We start from the raw sequence: 20,508 nt of genomic DNA, 5'->3' as shown, positions 1-20,508 counted from the left end.
TATGGCAAGTATTTATCCCTCAGGAACTTAACCTGCTCCCTTCTGTAGAAGGAAAGTTGAAGCTGTAAATCTTATCCTTAAATCTCAACCACGAGCTCCAGATGATTCTATCAGCCCTGCCTGTGGCCAACAAGAAAAAACAAGGCAAACCCACTCTTATTTTTCTGACCTTGACTTTAACTCTCCACCTTAATATGCCATTAAGAAGAAAATGGTTGAGAGAAACAGCAAATCAGGAAATAAAACACAACACAGAGACAAGACACCTAGGAAAAAATCTTAAATGATGTGATTAATTGGTTACTAACTGGAAATACACTCCACTCCTTCCTAGTGCAGGTAAAATCAGTTCTGCAGAGGGCAGAGCGTGCATGAGAAGTGTCCCCCAGTCCCACTCCCACACCCCAAGAGGAAAGGAGGCACAGGGCAGCAGTGGGACACTGCAAGAGAGAGCTGACACTGATGCAGGGTCTATCAATTCCTTGCTAACCCAGGGGCAACAGGATTTAACTGGAGATTACTTGCAAAGAGAGGGTAATATTTAGGCCAGACCAGAGAGAGTTACTGTTTTCAATAAGTAAAATACCTCTAAACTGAGCAGATTTTACCTGAAGTTGGTTCAAATAAATGTAATCCCCCACCAGCCACAACTTGAGAGGAAAATTTCTGCTAGCAGCTTTTTAGCAGAAAAATTCTGCTAAAGCAAATGGGTGCAAACAGGAGGATAGTAAAGCAGGGAGCAACCCAACCCCATCACCAGACTGGAGCACTGAAGGTGACTGGAGATGTGCCTCAGGGACTCTGACACAGTCTGAAGCATCAGCCCTGGCTCCCTAACCCTGAGAGCCCCCACTTGCATTCAACAGTTGAAGGAAGCAGCTCCCTACAGCACTTTCAGCTCTTTAAATATTCATCCTGAGCTGACATGAGCTGGCACAGCTCCAATGGCCTCCACAGAGCTGTCTGCACTTCCACAAAGTATGGATTCAGTTAACATATGTTTGTAAGAGGTAAGGCATCAGGAGAACTTTCATGCCTGGTTTTACACCAGAGTGCAGCTTTTTTTTAATACATATTTACACATTATATTTAAAGAGCAAGTGGCATGGACACTTTCACTCTAATTAGGTGACTAAAAATATCTTTCTCCTGTGTTTGAGTGTAGGGGTTTTTTGTTGTTGCTGTGTTCTTGGTTTTTTTTCATAAATTGGGACCAAACATTCTAATTCTCCAACTTGAAAACAATCACAGATGTGTGACTGAACAGGACACATGATTATTGGTGGAAATCTTTTCCAGAAAGCTCACAATAAGCTGAGCTGCCTGGTACCTACTCCTTGGCACAGGAGAACTGAAGAAATTCTTGTGTTAGAGGAATGAAAGTGGGATTCTTGGATGGTGTGGAAATCTTACGGTTTTCTTGCACTTCCTCAAGCTTTGACCCTCACAGCCTTTCAGCCTCACCCTGTTTTATGAAAGCCTCCTTCAAGAACTGCAGTGTTATTCCTCACTCTGAGCCACAGAGAATTCAGACCCTTCCCCTGTCACCATTTTCTTCCAAACACATCTGACTCAATCTGTTCCTTCCCCACCTCAGGCAAATCAAGTGTCTGCATCTTCCTTACCTTTCAATCACGACCCATTTCTTTATCATCTCATTCTCCTTACAGTCAATGTGACAAAGCTATCACAAATTCACTCCCAGCAATCCTCCATTTTTTCTACTTCTTCCCTTTAAATCTCCCAAACAAAATGACAAGATCAAGCCTGGCATGTCAAGCTGGAATAGCATGCACTGGATCAGACCTTCCTTGAGCTTGGAGAGCAAAGGCTCTATTGATCTCTCCTAATCAGAAGCACTGGGAGCAATTAGTGGAGCTTGTGAAGGCAGGGAAGGTGCTGAGCAGCAGCTCATCAGCTCTGGGCCCCAAGAGAGGGAGAGAGGGACTGAATGTGGTCAGGGGGCTCTGGGAGGTGGAGTCAAAGTGAATTAAGTTTCAGACACTTCTCACTCAGGACCATGCCATTTACTGACAGCACACAGACCCCCTGGATGTGGACTTCTGAGGCTTTGAGTGGTCCCTTGCCACCAGCTTTGATCTTTTCTGTGGGCTTGTATTTGCTTGTCAGAGATCACATCCAGGCAGCCTCATGGCAGCAGCTCCTGGGAAGCTCTTTCAGTTCAAGCCCCAGTCTGAGCTAATCCATCTTCTGAACCATCAGCATGAGTTTGGTATCAGGAAACCCCTCCCTACACAGCTCTGGGCAGTTCACACCCTTTAGTGCTTGTTTAGATGAGACCTGATGGTGTGATTCAGGCTGACAAGCTGGATGTGGAGAGCTGCCCAGTTATCAGAGAGCAGTTTTTAAAAGCTGGCTTCCTAGGGAAGGGAGACTGATGGATTTCTACTCTCTGTCTTGGCCATTTCTCAGTTGCACCAGCAAACTGTGAACTTGTCATTTAACTCTGGATGAATCTGGCAGAAACAGAGATTTTGAGAGCAAAGGTTTCTGCAAATTTTGTGAGAACAACCCCAAAAATATTCATATGGAGAGAAGTAGAAGAAAGAGACCAAACAGTACCTTCAGTATGGCCAAGTTAGATACCTTGTGACTGTCAGACACTCCTTCAGACATTTTTGAATGTCTACAACAGAGAATCCAAAGCATGCACACTGCACAGAATTAAAAATATATGCACAGTAGTAACTGCATTTTCAAATACCTTGTGAGCTTCCTTCAGATAAGCAGATTGATACTTCATCATTCCTATCATTATCATCCCCCACTTCAGTAGCAGTTTCCTCTCCTGGATTAAGTGCTGATTTAGAAACAAATTCAGATTGATCAGAGAAATCAGCAGGACCTCCTCTAGGGGGTGGGACCTCAATCCCCATTAAACGATATTTCCGTCTTCGATTCCCAATCCAAGTCTTGTAAGAGAAATAAACATGAATGAAATCAGAAACTATAATAAAAGCAACAGGCCCACAACCAAGTGAAATTAGCACATCTCTATGACAGGAACAAGAGTTTAGCCAGCAATTCAAGGGAGGTGGTTATCCCCCCCCCTGTATCTGACCCTCAGGAGGTTTTCCTGGAACCCTGTGTCTAGGTTGAGTCCTTCAGCACAAGGGTAAAGGGAAGGTGCACAGCAAAAGGAAAAGAAGCAGCAGTCACAAGACACAGCAAAGGAAGCTCTGACTGGAACTAAGAAAAAGCTAAAAAAAAACAAGCTTGAAAACTTGAACAGTTTGTCCATAAGAATCTTGGCATCTCCAGCCTCGGAGGTACTCAACATTTTACTGGACAACACCCTGAGAAACCCAACCTAACTCCAAAGTCAACCCTGCTGTAAATAAAGGTGATCTTGGAAGGTCTCTCTCCACCTAAATTATTCAACCAATTGAACAGAAGATCTTGGATCCAGGTTCTCCCACTCTGCAACAACCACAAGGGGACTAAAGCTCAGAATAACCCAAATGGCCCACCTGGTCTAGGGCTTCATACAGCACAGAAGAAATTGCCCAAGGTGCTAGCTCTTCATGACTGCACTTTGATGACAGAACCTAACTTGGCAGAATTAAGTTCAGAGCAATACTGTCCCCCAGTCCTCTTTGGTTGGTGGGCAAATCTTTAAGAAACATTGCTTGTAGTAAGTGTCCTGCAAGCAGTGGTGGGAGATGAAATAGGTCTAAGACCAAGGAACTTGGAAACCCATTCATGATCAGATGCTGTAAGTTCATTTTACATCAATAAAAGTAATAGTCTCAAAAAATAATCACCTCCCAAATTCTCCAAGATGATCTCTATCACCATTGATTGAGTTCTCTGATAAAGTCTACAATAAGTATAATTAAAAACATAAAAGTAGAGTTTAACCTGATGTAATAAGAACTGTCTGCAACTCCTCACCTCTTTACTCTCTCCTTTCCTTTGCACTACTCAGGCTTTTAACTTCTCATTCAATTTCAATCCTACTTAAGAGCTCTTGTACCCAGACACTTTGTTCCACCCCAGTCAGCTCACCACTGGTGTCCCAAATTTCTTCTCAGAGCAAGGAAACAATTTCTCTGCCAACTCCAAACTTCCAGTCTTCCTGTCCTGGCTCTCCTCCCCCTTCCACACCATTTAAAACCCAGCAGGAGCAGCACTGAGCAGCCTCATGTTCCAGAACCCAACCAACCACACACTGGCCCAGGATGGGTTATGGTGGAGTTTGGCCATGGAAGCTGCCATGATGCACACACAGCATGGTCATTACCAACTTCTGAAGCATGCTCAGGGCTGGAACTTCTAAATTGCTAAAAATCAAACCCATCTCCAGATGGGTTTGTGCTCCAGAAAGCACAGGCAGTTCCTTCTTTTCAAAAACTTATGATCAAGGCACGGCAAAGGGCACATCCCTTCCATAAGTCTATGGTGCAACAGAGTTTACCAAACACATTAAAATATTATAGGATTTTTTTCCCTTAAAGCTACACTAAACAACACTACTCTGGTTTAAATCAGAAATGCCCACACAGTTCCTCTTCACTATCACACTTTTGTTAACAATTCTGATTGAATGAAAAAGTTTATAAAAAAAAAGCTTTGCTTATAAAATTTTATCAAACAGAAAAATTACAAAGAACAGCAGTCCTAACTACTAAATATACCTTTATGTTGTCATAGCTTTGAGAAAAAAAGAAATTTTTAAAAGCTGAATCTCTTTAACTAGCTGAAAGATGGCATGCTTAAGAGTATTTTTGGCAAATCATTTTTGTTGGGTAATACTTGCTTTGCCACCTCACAAATTTTCCTCTTTAAAGAACACAAAACAGAAAACTTAGATATTTTTGTACATTATATACAGGGGTTTTTTGGGGGAAAAAAGTGGCCCCTTCCAGACTTATTTCTCATTTTTCCAAACACTGCATCGCCATTCTTTAAATTTTCTCATCATCTTATTATGGTGGTAAGAAATGGTGCTAAAAGTTGCAAATCTGCTTCTTTATTCTGAAAAAATTGAGCAAAAATGGAGTCACTTGGGAAAGGTAAATCTTACCTCTCTTTTTATATCCCCTTCAGAGCAGAAAATCTTTTCTTCAACTAACTGAATATGTCATAGAAGACATACTTATTTTTATAGAGTCTTAAATTTAAATGGGAAACTAAAGCAATAAGTTTCCATTTCCTGCATGCTGCATTTACCAGAGAATATTTTGGAGCAGGAAAATGATGAGTGTAAAAGCAGACTTGTTTTTCTAGGTAGGAAACCAGCTTAAGAATTCTAACTATATCCCTCCAACACCACCTCCTTAAAAACCCCAAACACCCGTGAAGTGCCTGTGATCAGACTCCCTGAGATAATTTGCAGGATCCAGCAATGACCTCAGGAGCAACATCCCCAGCTTCAACTGAACAGATGACCAGGAAGAGTTAGGGAACAAGAGTGGAGTCCAGGCAGAAGGAGCCAGCATATGTCTGCCCTCAGGCAGTTTGTAAATAAGCAGACTGGCAGGGAGCAACTTAAAACCCATGATTCCAGCTCTCCAGATATTGAGGTTAGGGTGTCAACGTGATAGAAAGATCCTAGGTTGGAGCCCTGAGCAATCCCACTGCACTGAAAAAATAAAGGTGGAATATTCCAAGTTGTTTTTCCTGTGTCTGTCTTGATGTTAAACCTGTGGTGGGTGCCCAGGAGGAGCTTGTGACCTCTGATGAGCACAACCTTTACAGTCTGTAATAAAAATTGTCATGCAGTTTTCTTCTATTCCTCACATATTTCTGAGGAGTTGGAGAGCTGTCATTTGTCTTTCTCAGATACTTCACATCTCACTGCCAAGAAGACTGTTCCACTTTCAGATGCTATTTTGGTATGAATGAACAAAATTAGTCAAGAGAAATATAAAGAAAAATGTGTAAGTAACCACAACCCCCTCCAAATGTAATCAGGAATAATTTTAATGTAATAAAAGAAATACTTTGAGTTTAATGACGTATTGGCCAGAGGTCATGTATTTCAGAGCTGGACTTGTGGGTTTTTTAGTAAAAACATTCTACAGTTAAATGCTTGCATGTATATAAAATTTTACTACGTATATATTTATTGTATTATTTTGTGTATTTATATTTACTTGGGTTTTTTATATATATATGATACTTATTACTATTTTATGCATGCAGCATCCATTTTATGAACATCCCAAATGGAGGAACAATTGCTAGTTGCACACTAACTGGAATTCAAGGCACACTGGTCCCAGCAGTGTCCCTCAGTCCATGGGGCAGAGGTGCTGGGGTTTGCTGGTGCCCTAGAGCTGACCCTCATTGCTGGGTCCTAACTCCTTGTGCACTCTGATCTCTGGACACCCCTGTTTGCTTCTGAGGAAAATGCAGGCTGGCAGAGAAGGAGAAGCACAACATGCTGTGCCTGTAGAGATCCCTAAACAAACTTAGGACATAACCTCTAGGGCAGAGGATGGAAAATACCTCTCCTACAGCTGGGATACACACAGCGTGCCTGAGAGAAAGGGCAAGAGGAAGGACTGAAGATGCCACTCATCCTGTGGCATTAATTCAGCCTGTACAAAGCAGCAGCACGGTGCAGGACCAACCTCCACCCCATTCTTGCTGCAATTCTCAAGTCTGCCATGCAGAGGATCCAAAGGCAGAAGCAGGGACAGACACTGGCAACACCACCAGTTACTCTGAAAAATCCTTTTGTTCATTTGTGTGTCTATGTTCTGACCCAGGTTATGCCAGGGAGCCTTCTGGAGTTGCTCAGAGCCTGGTACAACTGCCCTGAAAATAAAAGCATTTCAAGCAGATGCTCTTGAAAGACTCATAGAAAGCTTCACACTGTCACCCTGTGTGCCACCAAGGATGTTCTTGAGGGAACAAAGTAGGGGAGGTGAAACATGAGTGTCCTTTTTGAGATGCTATAAGAAGAAACAACTCCACCTTTCAGAAGGAAAGCTGAAGAGCTTGGAAAAGAGGGAGCAGTTTTATTCTCTACAAGGAAAAGAGCAATTCTTTCCAGCCTCCAAAAGTAAAACCTCATTTTTTATAAGTCACATGCACTCAGGAAAACAAGCAAGTAAATAACCAGATTAGGGCTCCATACTGGGGGTAGCTTTGGCACTGCTTTGATACAGCAACCCAAGAAAGACCTCCACAAATAGAGCTGGAAATAGGAGCTCCTAGTTCTGCTGTTGTAGCAATGCCAGAATTTTATGAAAGAGGTGGAAGAAGAGGGCAAAGGCTAAAAAGACAAGTCACAGCTGTCACCCCCATGATGAGGGAAAGGAAAGCTCTAATTAGGTTTTTTGTACTGCCTGCAAAGACAGTCTGACTACTTTCTGAAGAATGGAAAGACTGAATGAATGAGACCCCCAGTTTGAGAGTGATGATCTAAGTGCTAATCACACAGCTGATGCTGTACCAAACTTCTCAACCTCTGAAAGAGATGATGTGGAGTTGTTCTCAGGAATCAGGTTATCTACACCAAAACTGTACTTCCTAAAACAATCCTTCCTCAACAACACCTACCAGCCTACCAAAGGGAAGTAACCCAGAATTCTTTGCAGTACCCTTTGCCCTCTAATACATCCCAACCTGGCTTGAAGACAGTCTTGTAAAGTATATTTTTCCTATTTTTGAGCATTTTCTTTCACATGTTTACAATTATTTTTTCCTGGAAGCCTTAATGAGAAATATTTTCCCTGCATGAAACGCTTCTTTTGTTTCCTAATAGAAACTTAAATCACCCTTTGCAGTCTTTTAGGATATCCCTAAAACAATGTAACACTTTTACTTCAAATCTCACTCCAGTCTAAAGAGAATGTCAAACGGCTCCAAGTGCCACTTCTGCTGCTGATCAACACGGCTCTTACCTGAGGGCTTTTTTCTATTTATAGACTGCAGAAAGAGCAAGAGAGCACTTCCCACCCTGGTCATTCATTATGTAATACGTGAAATCTATTTCAAGCTTCCTCATGAAATTTTTAAAGGCTTTCATCTGCCCTATTTTTGCTTCTGCGACAAGAAATGGGAAGACTCTGGATTTCTTACCCGCACTATTTCACAGTCAACGTTTAATTCTGCAGCCACAGCTTCAATTTTCTCTCTGCAGACTGAGCCCAGGCTGGTCATGCCATTGTCCCAGTATTTCTTTAGGGTAGCTAAGTCTCGGTCACTAAACTGTGTGCGGTCCTGTAACTGTAAAATAAAAAAAAAAACAAAACACTGTTAGATTAAAAAAAAATTCTGCTTATGCTGTTCATTTAATTTCCAGAGGTCTTGTATACAGTGAGACACACGTGTTACACTGTCTCCATGGCTTTTCTTCTCTTTTTAACTCTCCCTTAAGAATTTATTTTTTTTTTAAGTTTGGGTTTTTTTTTTTCCAGGGCAGTACAGAACTCCCTGGGATTTGCTTTAAAGGCAATAGCAGTGCTAATGCAAGTTTAAAGTACTTCAGCTTTGTCTCAACTCCACCTGGTTTTTTAAATTTGTTTTATCTCATTCTGTAGGACCTTACTGAAAATAACTTTTTTCCCCCTTGTGCTGTTTACTCTCTCCACCCAATTTATGCAAATTATTCCTTAAGGCTTTTCAAGTTTCTCACCCTCCCCCACCTAGAGTTCTTTTATCTTACTGCAAACTACAATACATGCATAATTCAAAGGATTCTGACTTCCTAAAGGGAATACTTTAATGTTTATTTGGTAAGCTTCAGAGTTTAAATTGGTTCCACTGTTCATTTGTGAGCTCCCTGACTCTTTGTGTGTATTTTATCAAAATAGGTGATAGTGGATTACTGATAGAAGGAGTAACACTGAGAAATAAATCTCAGGCACCCTACCACTTCTTGAACTGTTGTGGGCATTCAGGATAATTTGTTTGTAGAATTCACAGGCTTTATCAAAAGTTTTAAGCCCAGAATTTTAACTAAAATCTCCAGTTTCTTTATAGCAGCCTATGCTTGTCATCTCTTCTGCTATTAAAAGTACCTAAATGCAACAGTAAATTCTGCACTAGCAAGGAGCCACACGCACCAAAGCTGTCAATATTTCAACTGCTGAATCTTCTATGACATCTTTTAGATACCCGAAATCTGGGGTATGTTAATTTAAAAACTTTAAAATGGAACAAAAAGAACTTTTGCAGAACTAGAACCATTTAACAATCTTGTGGAGTTATCCATTTTAATCCTTGTGACTCTTCAGAACACAGCCATCTTTGCAATTTCATTCTTTTAATAAATGACTGTTTCTCAAAATGTTAGAAGCACTTGGATCTCTTTAATATTTGAATATAAAACAGGAGCATCAGAACACTGTCTCCCTCAAAGAATCCCAGGTGGTCCAGTAAAACAAAAAAACCCCCACCACAACTGTTATCTTCAAATATATTCCATTACTAACTGCTACCAGGTGCTCAGATTTTTATCCAGGCTATCTTTTCATGTGTTGAAGTACAGAATTAAAGCTGTTTCCATCCTCCCCATCCCTGAGCACCCCAGGTATGCTGCCCAGGAGCTGTTCTCCTCTACTCCTGCACACGAGATGCTCTCCCAGAGGGCACACTGCTGTCTATTTTCATCTAAAAGGGATCCACCTGCCTCATTTTGAGGCTGCTCCAGGATGGGAAGAGAAGTGCACTAAGTGAACTTCACCTCCAGAGCTCCCTGCTGAGCAAAGCTGAGTCCCTGGTGCCCATTCACCCTCAGCAGAAGTGCGTTTTGCTGGTACGCCTGACCTGAGCTCTTCCTATCCAGCAAGCCATTTTCAAAGAACAAAAGTTCAGTTATCTCCTCAGTCACTGCAGCAATAGCTCCTTTTATAGCTGTTGGCAAAGTAGATTGTGAGGTCTGGAAGAGATGGAAGAGCTCGCTCTGGTTCTGCAGTCAGGAAGCAGCAGCCAAGCACCGAGGAAAGGGAAGGTAGAAAGGAGCAGGATGGCAACACCTGATCTAGCAGGGAAACAGTCACTCCAGACTCCTATCCTTGAATGCTCAAGACAACCTTCTGAAGTATACTGGGTGTTTTTTAAACATCCCTAAGACTGGCTATTGGTTCTGGAGAGTTGGCACTGCTGAGCCTGCTGCAGCAACCCAGCGCTCGCACAGCACCCTGTGCTTAGCAAGAAAATAAAGCAGAAAATTCCTTCAATATGCACAGCTGAAAGAACCCCCCTGGAACAGACTGTGCAAATTCCCCCTCCCCAGCAGAGGGGTGAAATGAGTTCAGGTTTCTGCTTGCCACGTGCTTTTCCAGTTACCTAAGAAAAAGTTTCTTCTCCTGAAAGAACACGGGTCAAGAACACCCGCTGACAGAAGAGCTTGGGATCTGCAGCAAGGATCTCATGACAGACAAAAGACAGAGAGTAACTGACTGGAGATGGAGCTACCAAAGGGATGGGACAGCAGGAAGGGTGCAGAGGCTGCCCAGCTCTTAACTGAATACAAGGATTTTAAGTGGAGAAAACAGCATTTAACAAAACCATCTGGCCTTCAAAATTGTACTTTAAAAGCAGTGTTGTACCTTTTCCGTTTTAGGTGGATGCTTATGCGCTCTGACCATCTCCTCTAAATGTTTTGATAAAATTATTAGATAAATCTCTGTTCAATGGTTTGCACCTCACAACTGCTGTATGATTTTGTTGCCAGGCCAAGGTTGTAGAGTCAGTCTCAACAGCTTAGATCAAAGTTGATGCTTTGAAGTTAGGGGAATGGTCCTGTAGACACGTTCCCAAATAAAACTTTCGCAGACAATTACAGCAGAAAAAAACCCAGGAAAAAACTTCCCTGTCAAAAATTACCCCTAGTGTTTCAGATGACAGTAAATATTTTTGCTGTTTTGTTGCTGTTACTGCCACACCAGGTCTTTATCCTTTCACCTGTTCCTGAAGAGCTCATTCATGCAGCAGCACATGAACCATGCAGATAACGACTGCAGGTCAGAGAAGGAAGGGGAGAACAAGTTTTTTCACTTAAATGATTTTTTCACTCAAGAACAAAATCAAGGGGAAAAAACAAATGCATGTAAAAGGAAAATGGCACAAAAAGTCAGGTTCCCCCACAGGGCTGAGGTGAGCAGCCCCAGGGAGATGTCTGGCTCCATCCATCATAGCAAAATCGGTGTTTCTTCAAGTGGTACTTTTTATCCCACTTGAACTTTTCTGCTTTGGAACACATAAAATCTTTGCCATTTTTTTTCCACCAAGATCAGCACTGAGAAACCTCCTGAAGACAGCCAGGCAGTAGGAACTGAGCCTCTGAAAAGCTGAGATGTACCATCTTAGGAAAGGGACATTTTGGCAGCAAAGTGATGACTGTAACACAGTCAGTTGGTCTCTGCAGCAATGAAAGACAGAATCTACCAGTTTTCTGGACTTGAAATTTCACAAGTGCCACAAAAGAAAGAGTCTTGACATTTAATGGCTCTGATTCACCAAGAAGTTGCTGGGAGGGCAGCAGGTCACTGCAGAACCTGAGATGCTTGATGTTCTTCCAGAGCTTGTCTACTTACACTGCTCTCCCACACTGCACCACCCTAACACCAGATGGAAATAACCCTGCAGCTTGTACAAAGTTTAGATCCAGACTGACTGCCTCTGTGTCACTGACTGTGCCATACCCCTTTTCAGGAATCCCTTATGGAAATCACAAACTGCACTGGATACCAGGATCATCCCCTTGACAAAGACTGTATGTAAGTTTGATTCCTGCATTTTAAGCTGCTCAAAAATGACATACTGCTTTTACAAGTTTTTGTGTGAGAAAAGAAAGGGTAGGATTTCTACACTGAATCTATAACTACACTTCCATCAATTTAGTTAATAGACTTGTCATGCTTATTATCATCAGAGGAACTGATGAAACAAGAGAAAAAACCCCACAGTCCTACAAATCTCATAGCGTTAGTGGTTATGCATCAGTTAGCAGAGGAAAAAAAATATCAGAATATTGAAAAGCATCACATTCAGCACAATGCTTTCCACAGCTGAAGATGAGCTAGCAATTGAGACCATATTTTTCCTTCATTGTACCAACAATTATGAATACAATTCTCATTTCCTCTCTTCAGATCCTCTTCTTGCTGATTTGAGGCTGGGCTTTATCCCCAGCAGTTATTAACTCTTTGCTGAAGCCTTTACATTTAGCAGTCCTGTTGCCCATCATTTGAAAAGCAGAGAGCAGCTTCTACCCCAGCAGCAAACAGACTACCAGCTCCCAATGAGGAGCAATCCTTGTGAGCAAATGGAATCAGCAGTTCTGCTGAGCACAGGGTTAAACCCTGCTTATCCCCTGACCTCTCAAGTGTAATAACAACATTCTTGTAAGAGATGACCCAGTTTATTATAGACATTCCTGGCACTTTGCCCAGCCCTTCATAATACCCACTCTGCATGCAGTATTTGTGGTGCAAATCTCGTGCCTGTAATTGGTAAGAATAATTGCATTGCAGTGCAGTGTCCTTTTTATTAGAGCCAGCTTTTTCAGATCATTTTTTTTATGCATCAGTTGAAAATGCTTCAAGCCACATGCACAAAGGCTCTACACAGTCTTCAGATTATTAATAAAAGACATGCTAACTACATGAAAGAATTGGAGCTTTAATATAAATGTAATAACTGTTTCACTTGGGCTGCAGCTGAGCACAGTATATTGTTAACAAAAAGTTGGGTTTATTTAAACTGCAGTGAAATCATCAGCTCAAGAGCTGAGTTCTGATCCTACGTGATGAAATGTTCTAAGGTAATGGTTATTTTTAGCAAACAAAGCTTTCAAAACAAATTTCAATCACTACCACTCAGAAACTCTACCATGGAGAAAAAAGCAAGGAATCTCACAGGGGAATACTTCTTTTGCACATGATCAAGGTTCCTTAAAGTAAAAATAGTGATGCTTCTCAGCAGTACTCTCTAGCAAGCTCCCTGCCTATAAAGTAGAGGCACTTCTTACTTTAGATTACTCTATAAACACATCCAATCTCCATCTGAGCCAACCTAAGGCTGGCTTCATCTGATACCCACTCTCACACTGGAACCAATGAGTCCCTATCTGCTTCTCCACACTTTTAGTATTTTTTAAGGTCTCCCTCATGCTCCTCCACTCCCTCTAAGTCAACTCCTTTCAACTCCGAGGAGACACAACCCGTTTTGTTGCTCCCTACACGGCTATTCCAACCCTTTGATCACTGCTATTGCCTCTCTGCTTAACTTTGGGAGGAATGGGAAGGTCAGAAGTGCACACAGCACTGGCTCCTGGGTTTCTCTAAATGAGCATAGTGCTGGTTTGCTTTGTTCCCCATTCCTAAAGCTGCCAGCATTCAGCTCTCTGCACTCTGACACTACTTAATGCCTAACTGATTGTTTCAGAGGATTATCCATTCACATCTCAAGATCTTATTTGTAATCATAGATACTTCTAAATAAATCGTTCTACAGGTGTCCCCCTTCTTCCATCTACACCCTTTGATACAATTCTTACTCTTCAGTTTACTACTTCTTGATCTGCTTCCCCATACATAAATTCTGAAGGTATTTTTTCCTTAACACTACCAACATATTTAACTTCATTAAGGCTATGCCAGACCACACATTCTTTCAGTCTGAGATTTTAGGTTCATTCATACTTCATCCATAGAGCAGAAGACAGCCCCAAGCTGCACAACCTTCAGGCTAAAAGGCATTTGGAAATGGACTGCAAACCAAACAGCATCTGAAGGCACCCTTGGACTCTTCCTGCTCCCACACCACAAGTGCATAAACTGTTAGATTTCTGGAAAAGAGACTTTTTGCATCTTTTCCCCCTGGCTGGGTGAGCTTGAAGTCTGCCACGATGGAAGCAGGACCGGTAAATATTTCATAGCAACACAGCTTGAAAAGAGCTGTAACTGCTTCAACACTCAGTCAAAATTACATATATTCTGTTAATATGTGTTTCTAAGCCAAACACAGCTAAGAAGAAAGAAAATAGAAATGAGGAAAAAGAAAAAAGAGAGATCTGTGCAACTGAATAGTCTAACCAAAAACTACACTCTAAACACCAGCCACCTCACTCCACCATTTCTAAAACCAACCTCCAATCCACACTGTTGAGATTTTAAACTAGTCAAACAGGCAATGGTCAGCCTCAAAGTAACTGGGTTTTATACAGTAATTATAATGATTCTTACTTAATCCAATAATGTATTCCCCATATTTGACTAAAAAGTCTGCTTTTCCAATTTCTGTCCAGATATGAAATCCTTTCCAGCCTGCAGGACCCCAGCATATAATAACCCTGGGTGGGACTTGGGTGCAGAATACCATATAATAAAAAGATGTATTTTGTCTAAAATTATGGTAAGATTTGCCTTCCCTTTGCATTAACTGATGGATTGCTCTTGGGGGTAGTAAAGAGGTACTGCTCACAGCAAGGTCATGACATGCTATGTATGTTCACTGTTCAGTCCTCTGGACATCTTCAGGTTGAAGATGATTTTTCTTCTCTTGCTTAAGACTGACTACCTTACTCAGACACACTCCAAACAACATGACTGAAATAAAAAATTTTCTTCCCCCTGGCCTTCTAGGAGAAGAGAAGAAGGTGTGCAGGTGAAGAGAACTTCACAAGTTAAATCTGGTATAGTCTTAAAACAAAAGGTACAACTGAGGTGCACTTTGACTTAAGGTAGTTGTAATCCTTGTTATCCTCCCTGTGAAAAATCCAAACTCAGTGCCTTGGTTAAAGGCAATGCATTGCAGACACCCCAGGACAGAATTCAGAGCTCCTTAATTTCCAAAGACCTCCTCATGAATAACTGAGAGGGTGATATTTCTGGACTAATATTCATTAACAGTCAGGATTATGTCATCGTACAGCATAGCTGAGCAGACTAGAAAGACTTTTGCAGAACTGCACAGTTTTGATTTCTCTCTTGATGCAGTTGAAGGACAGGGCAAGGAAAACAAAACATCAAGGCAAGAGATTAAAAATTCAGAGCATCTAAAAGACTATCTTCTCCATTTTAAACAAAATACAGATTAGCCTTTTTACTGTTTGAATGGCAGTAATTGCCATAATCGCAGATCTACAGCTCTACCCATTCTATTTCTGTTCCCTCATGCTCTTTCTTCAAAAGAACTTCACATCTGAAACTGAAGTTTCCAAGGAAGTAGGAGCTTTTTTTCTCTTTTTGTTGTCTTACACCTGTGTGTACACAGCAGTTTTAGAGTGCCAACTCCTAAACTTGTCTCCTTAAGAAGGCTGATTATGCATTCAAGTTGGAGAAAGTGCATCCACAAATCTGGAAACAGATGTTGTCAAACCAGACTGTATTAACCAACAGGGTTTATGCATATTTTATTGATTAAAACAAAAGACACAGGATTAAAGATCTTCTAATAACCATCCTTAAACTGTCTGAGGGTTTTAAACTTATTGCAGAAATTTCTTCTACAGCTTGTCTCAGACATCTAGCATGACCACCAAGTCTCAACAACCCATGCAGTGCTGAGCAGGAGGGGACATTGTCCTGTCCCACTCCCTTCATGGCTCCCAGCCACTGCTGCCTACTTCCAGCTGGCTCCTGCACTCATCTGATCTCCACTCAATTCACTAAGGACAAACCCAGCAGAAGAAAAAGTATCTGACAGGTCAGACACTTGACCTGGATCACCTTGCAATTAGATACCAGCTCCAGATGAGGTGGCAGTGAACCAGCAGGGAATGGGGAGGGGAAACCTTCTCCTTTCAACAGTGATGTGCTTTGAAATCAGTTCAGCCTAACAGTGAGGCTGTACTCCAGGACACTCACCCAGCTCCCTGGTGGTTTAAAAGGTCATTTAGTGACAGAGGGAAAGTGCCTTTCAGAAAAGCTGCATTTCAAAAGAACCAGGACTTAGAAGAAAAGGAGGGGAAAAAAAAAAAAAAAAGGTGTGATGAGAAACAACAGGGTTTGTATAGAAGTATTGGTTCCTCTGGAAGATGCTCTTAATTCTCTAAATAAATAGAAGTAAGTGATACTACCAAAATCTGCAGAAACTATAAGGGTGCTACAGTTGAGACCTAGCAAAAGTCTGAGAAAGCACAATTAATATGATGGTCTTTAGATTCTGACCTCTATAGGAAATGCTAACAAACTCACTCCTTGTGAAGACCAAACAGAAGAACTGGAAATTAAAATGGAAAAAAAAGATAAGAGTACTGGGTACAGCAGGGAGGAGAAGGCAAGGAAAGGTTCCTCCATTCCCTAGACACCACTGCCCATGCAGCACACGACACATGTCAATGGTTTGATGGATTTGTTTGGTTATGGCAGCCACCTCCCTAATTATTGCTTCTGATAAAGCTGGACTAACACATAACAACCTCTTGAAAAGCTTGGTGGTACCATCCAGCCTGCAGGTTCAGGGTGTATTTCCACAGCAAGCAGAACTGACATGCTCTTCAAAGATGCAGTCTACCCTTGAGCAGAAATGTGGAGCAGCAATCCCACACAGGAGTTGATCAGAGGTGTTTTCCTGATAAAAGCTGATCCATACTTTGTGTTATTGTGAGCGGAGGTCACCAACCTGGCTGATTCTGCTTACTGTGAAGTGATGTATCATGCTCCAAAAAGTTACTACAGACAGCACAAACCAACTCTGTGCTTGTGCAGAGTAGCTGCAGAGGGAGTTACTCTCAAGCATTCAGTTGCCTCAATTAACAACCTCTTCTCTTTCAATATGAAAAATGTATTCTGAACTCCCAGTCCTTATCAATTCAAATGTATTTCAGCTAATAGCACAGTTCATATACCTGGGCACCACTGTACTTGACACAGGATTTTGACCTTGACCTGCTTTTAAAGATATACATCACCTGTTTGTTAACTAAAACATTGCATCTGCAGGTGACTTTCCTGTTAGTCACAGTATAAAGGGAAAAAAACCCACCCACACAAGGTAAAAAGGACAGACATTTTCAAAAAGGCATATTTATAAACTTTTCATTCCTTCACTTGATGCATTAGATACTTAAATGGAAAGATACTTACTGCTCTCTTTCTGGAACAACCTGTAATCCAAGGCACAGTAAGGTTTCCTGAAATCTGTAGAGGGGAAGGAGGAAACAGAACAGAAAACAACAGCATCTTAGGTTGCTGTGACAGCCAATACTGAGCAGCTTTCACAAGACTTCAATATTGTGCATTCAATTCCAATAAAAATGTCTTTCAAGCAGGTTAAGGTTTAAAAGCAAAACAAAGTGACCCTTAGCCTTGCTACTGTAAAGATTAAATAGAAAAACTGTGTCTCTGGGTGATGGAGAGAACACGACAGCAGCCTGGGTGTTTCTCTACTTTTGCTATCTCAAAATTTGTATTTGAGAGTACAAGTTTTCACCTTCAATCTGTCACAAAACTGGTAAGATGAAGAAGACTGGAGTTAGGCAAGCACCAGTGTCAGACAGAATTACAGTCATGTATTTTTCAATTTCATCAGTTAAAATTCAGAAAAAAAAATACTATCATGTTAGTAACTGAACTATCCCATGTCAGATGTTAACTGATTATTACCAGAAAAACTGGAGAAGGGGAAGGGCCATGCAGGCAGAGGTTAGCTGCCTTAATTCCCATTCCTTCTCCATCATTCTCAGAGGCCAGACTTTATTAAATAATCATCTTGGACTGTTTTCCCTGGCCATCTGAAATGTGTCAAAGCTTGGAATATTTTAGGCTTATTTAGGATTCCATGTTCATCTTCTGCTGCAGACAAGCAATGCTTGAGAGACTAAACATAGCTCTTGAGAGATTAATCAATCTCAAGTCATTACACACACTATGTATGTGAGGAAGAAAAATCTACACACTTCTGCTGACTGTATCAAACCATCATAATAGTTTTTGTATTTGCAAAGTGCTCTACTAATGAATCTTGCAGCATGAGCACAACCAAATATAGAATACCTGGTACAGCTTGTCTAGTGTACAAGCACATCAGATACTTTTATTCTTTGAGCTTTTAGCTGGAAGCATTTGGAGGTTGCCTAAGGTCAGACACTTCCCTTTTGCAGCACAAAGTTGGTTGAGGGGTGCTAGAAATGAACACCCTCCCCTTCCAAGGGCAAGTCAGCCTCAGGTTTTGTCTAAAATATTAATTTCTTAGTTGCACACACACATTTTTTTGAGAAATTCTGTATAAACAAGTTATGTCCATCACAATTCTGTATCCCACACAACAGCTTCACACCACAGAATCCACTGGAAATGCATCCTCAGTACCCACCCAGGTGCTTCTCTTCACAAATGTAAAGTGGGGCTACAAAAAAAAGTGCTTTTCTATGTGAATAAAGCAATAACTCTGGCAGAGCACCAGTGCTTACTTGGAAGACAAATGCATGCACGTTCTGACAGGTGGGATGTCAAATGTAATCAGGTTTATCTTGGTTGAACTACTGGACAGCCAGCCAGAGTGGGAGCATTCTGAAGTGCCTCTGTGGAAAAGGCACAAGGGTTGGGGCTTTCTGTGGGGGGTTATTTTTTGAGTGAGCTGAAGAGTTCATCTGCATCCCCGGTTGAAACTGCAGTCCTAGTGAGCTGCAAAACTGACAGCCTGCAATGCTTGTCTCAGAAAAGACCCTGCACCTCAGAAACAGCCACTCTGGCAGAGCTCACTACATGAGAGCCCTGCATAATCTTTTCCCAATTCTCCTGTAGATTTACCATCTCAAATTCAGTGCCCTGGAACAAACCAAAAGCCCCAGCCCCTGTTGCTGTGTGTCCCAGCATGGCTTGAGGCCACTCACAGGGTTTTTGCAGCTACTGTTTCCCTGCCACTGTCCTCCCCACAGGCTCTCCACACTATGGCTCTCCCAGAAATAAACAAACCCGTGTGACAAACACAATTTCCCTTCTGCTAGGAAGATCAGGAAACACTTGGTTCAAATCTCTTCAAAGAAAACAATCTCCCCTAGCCTAGCAGAAAGCTGTGCTGGCCAAATGCAGCAAGAAAAGTCCTTTGGCTTGTTCAAAAGTCTCTAGGGAAGTAAACAAATCACTTTGACACGTTAAAAAAAAACAAACAAACAAACCACAAAATAAAAATGGAGTCTCATTTCCTTAAATAAAACAAACTCGCAGCTCATTCATATAAAGTAGCATCCTTGAAAGTGAAACTCAAAAATAATCAATATACATTACACCTATATATCCTGGCACACTGGCTGCAAGGCCTAGGATTTTCCTTTGAAGAAGATAAGGTTACATTAAATAACTGTGCTTCGGTGTGTGTAACAAAGTAATTAAAAATACATATACTTTCAACAGTACTTTTCTGCCTCAGGTTTGGGGGAAGGAAACCCAAGAGTAAATCAGGATTCAGCCTTGTGGGACAGCAAGGAGCCTTGAGTTCAATATGCCTCAAGCCAAACTGAGAAAAGTAACTGGGCTGAACAATTTGTTTACTGAAACTGCTCAGGCATTAAAATTGATCACTTTATTAAATTTACTCTTAAGTCATACTAATATGAATTTGAATAAATGAGCCAGTAAGGAAGCTGTAACTAATTGCTTATTAGACACCCCACCAATGTACAAGAGTAATTACTTCATCAGAACACAGGGTCCTGACTTTGAAGAAGCATCTGCTTCGATGTTTCACTCCTCCAATAATATTATAGCTCAGGTTTAATCTGCTTTTAAATGTAGGAAGTTTGCTCCAAGTTTAAGGATTCCCATTCCTACAGTGATGGATAAATTAGCTAAAACCAAGCAACAGAATAAAGAGAAACTGAGTACAAAAGAAAGTTTAAAATCTAAAAATTATTAAGCTATAAGGGTAAGTGCTACAGCATCTGGCCAAGGTGTAGGATGTTATCCCTCTGCAGCAGCAAGTAAATTAATAGCAATATGGCCACTTTTTCCAAGTTTTAAAACCATGAAAAGTTAAGAGATATTATGGAAAATGGGAACTCCCTCAATCCAAGGTGCATCCCCAAGTCCACAGCCATTGAAGTCAAATGGGGTACAGATAAATTCCTCACTTATGAAAATAACAGGCAATTATTATAACAGAGAAAAAAACCCCAACAGCTTTAAAAAAAGTTGAGATCTCCTTGTTCAGATCCATATCACACCCCACAGACAGCTGAAATGTCACCCACCATGAACCCTCCTAGCTGTTCAGAAAGACTCCAGACATATTCTCAAAAAATCCCAAATAAAAGTTACTTCAATTTTCATGTAGAAATTAAAAAAAAGAAGTAAGAAATACATCTCACTGACCCCTTTTCAAGAATATAATAAAGTACCAAGAGCACACAGCTGGAGGTACCACTAATGTATTGCACTTCATGAAACTTCAGAGAAATTTATTTAACTCTATTCTCTGCACCCCTGCAGCCTGACCAGCTCTTACAAATACAGCCCAGCAAATACACAAAGGCAACACACAACTTGTCACATGCTGTCAGCCCTTAAACTTTAATTTTGGTGTTTCTAGACTGTGTCATGTCAGATGGCATCAAAATCCATGAAAAAAATATCAATTTGTATA

General features: G+C 41.2%; 1 protein-coding gene across 5 annotated transcripts in view; it reads right to left on the bottom strand.

Annotated features, from left to right (window-relative positions):
• The window catches only part of HDX (highly divergent homeobox), a 48,676-nt gene that overhangs the window by 14,038 nt on the left and 14,130 nt on the right, over positions 1-20,508 (bottom strand). For 4 of the 5 annotated variants that reach the window (XM_071758286.1, XM_071758282.1, XM_071758281.1 and 1 more), the window contains 3 exons: positions 17,013-17,066; positions 8,056-8,202; positions 2,726-2,933 (listed from right to left, as the gene is read on the bottom strand). In XM_071758286.1, coding sequence (XP_071614387.1) covers positions 2,726-2,933; positions 8,056-8,202; positions 17,013-17,066 — 409 coding nt within the window. The remainder of the gene's footprint in view (positions 1-2,725; positions 2,934-8,055; positions 8,203-17,012; positions 17,067-20,508) is intronic. The other variant, XM_071758285.1, reaches the window with a different exon arrangement.

The sequence above is a fragment of the Heliangelus exortis genome, chromosome 14, assembly GCF_036169615.1.
Source record: "Heliangelus exortis chromosome 14, bHelExo1.hap1, whole genome shotgun sequence".
Taxonomy (NCBI): domain Eukaryota; kingdom Metazoa; phylum Chordata; class Aves; order Apodiformes; family Trochilidae; genus Heliangelus; species Heliangelus exortis.
Note: the sequence above shows the minus strand (reverse complement) of the source record. Positions and strands in the feature narration are given on the sequence as shown.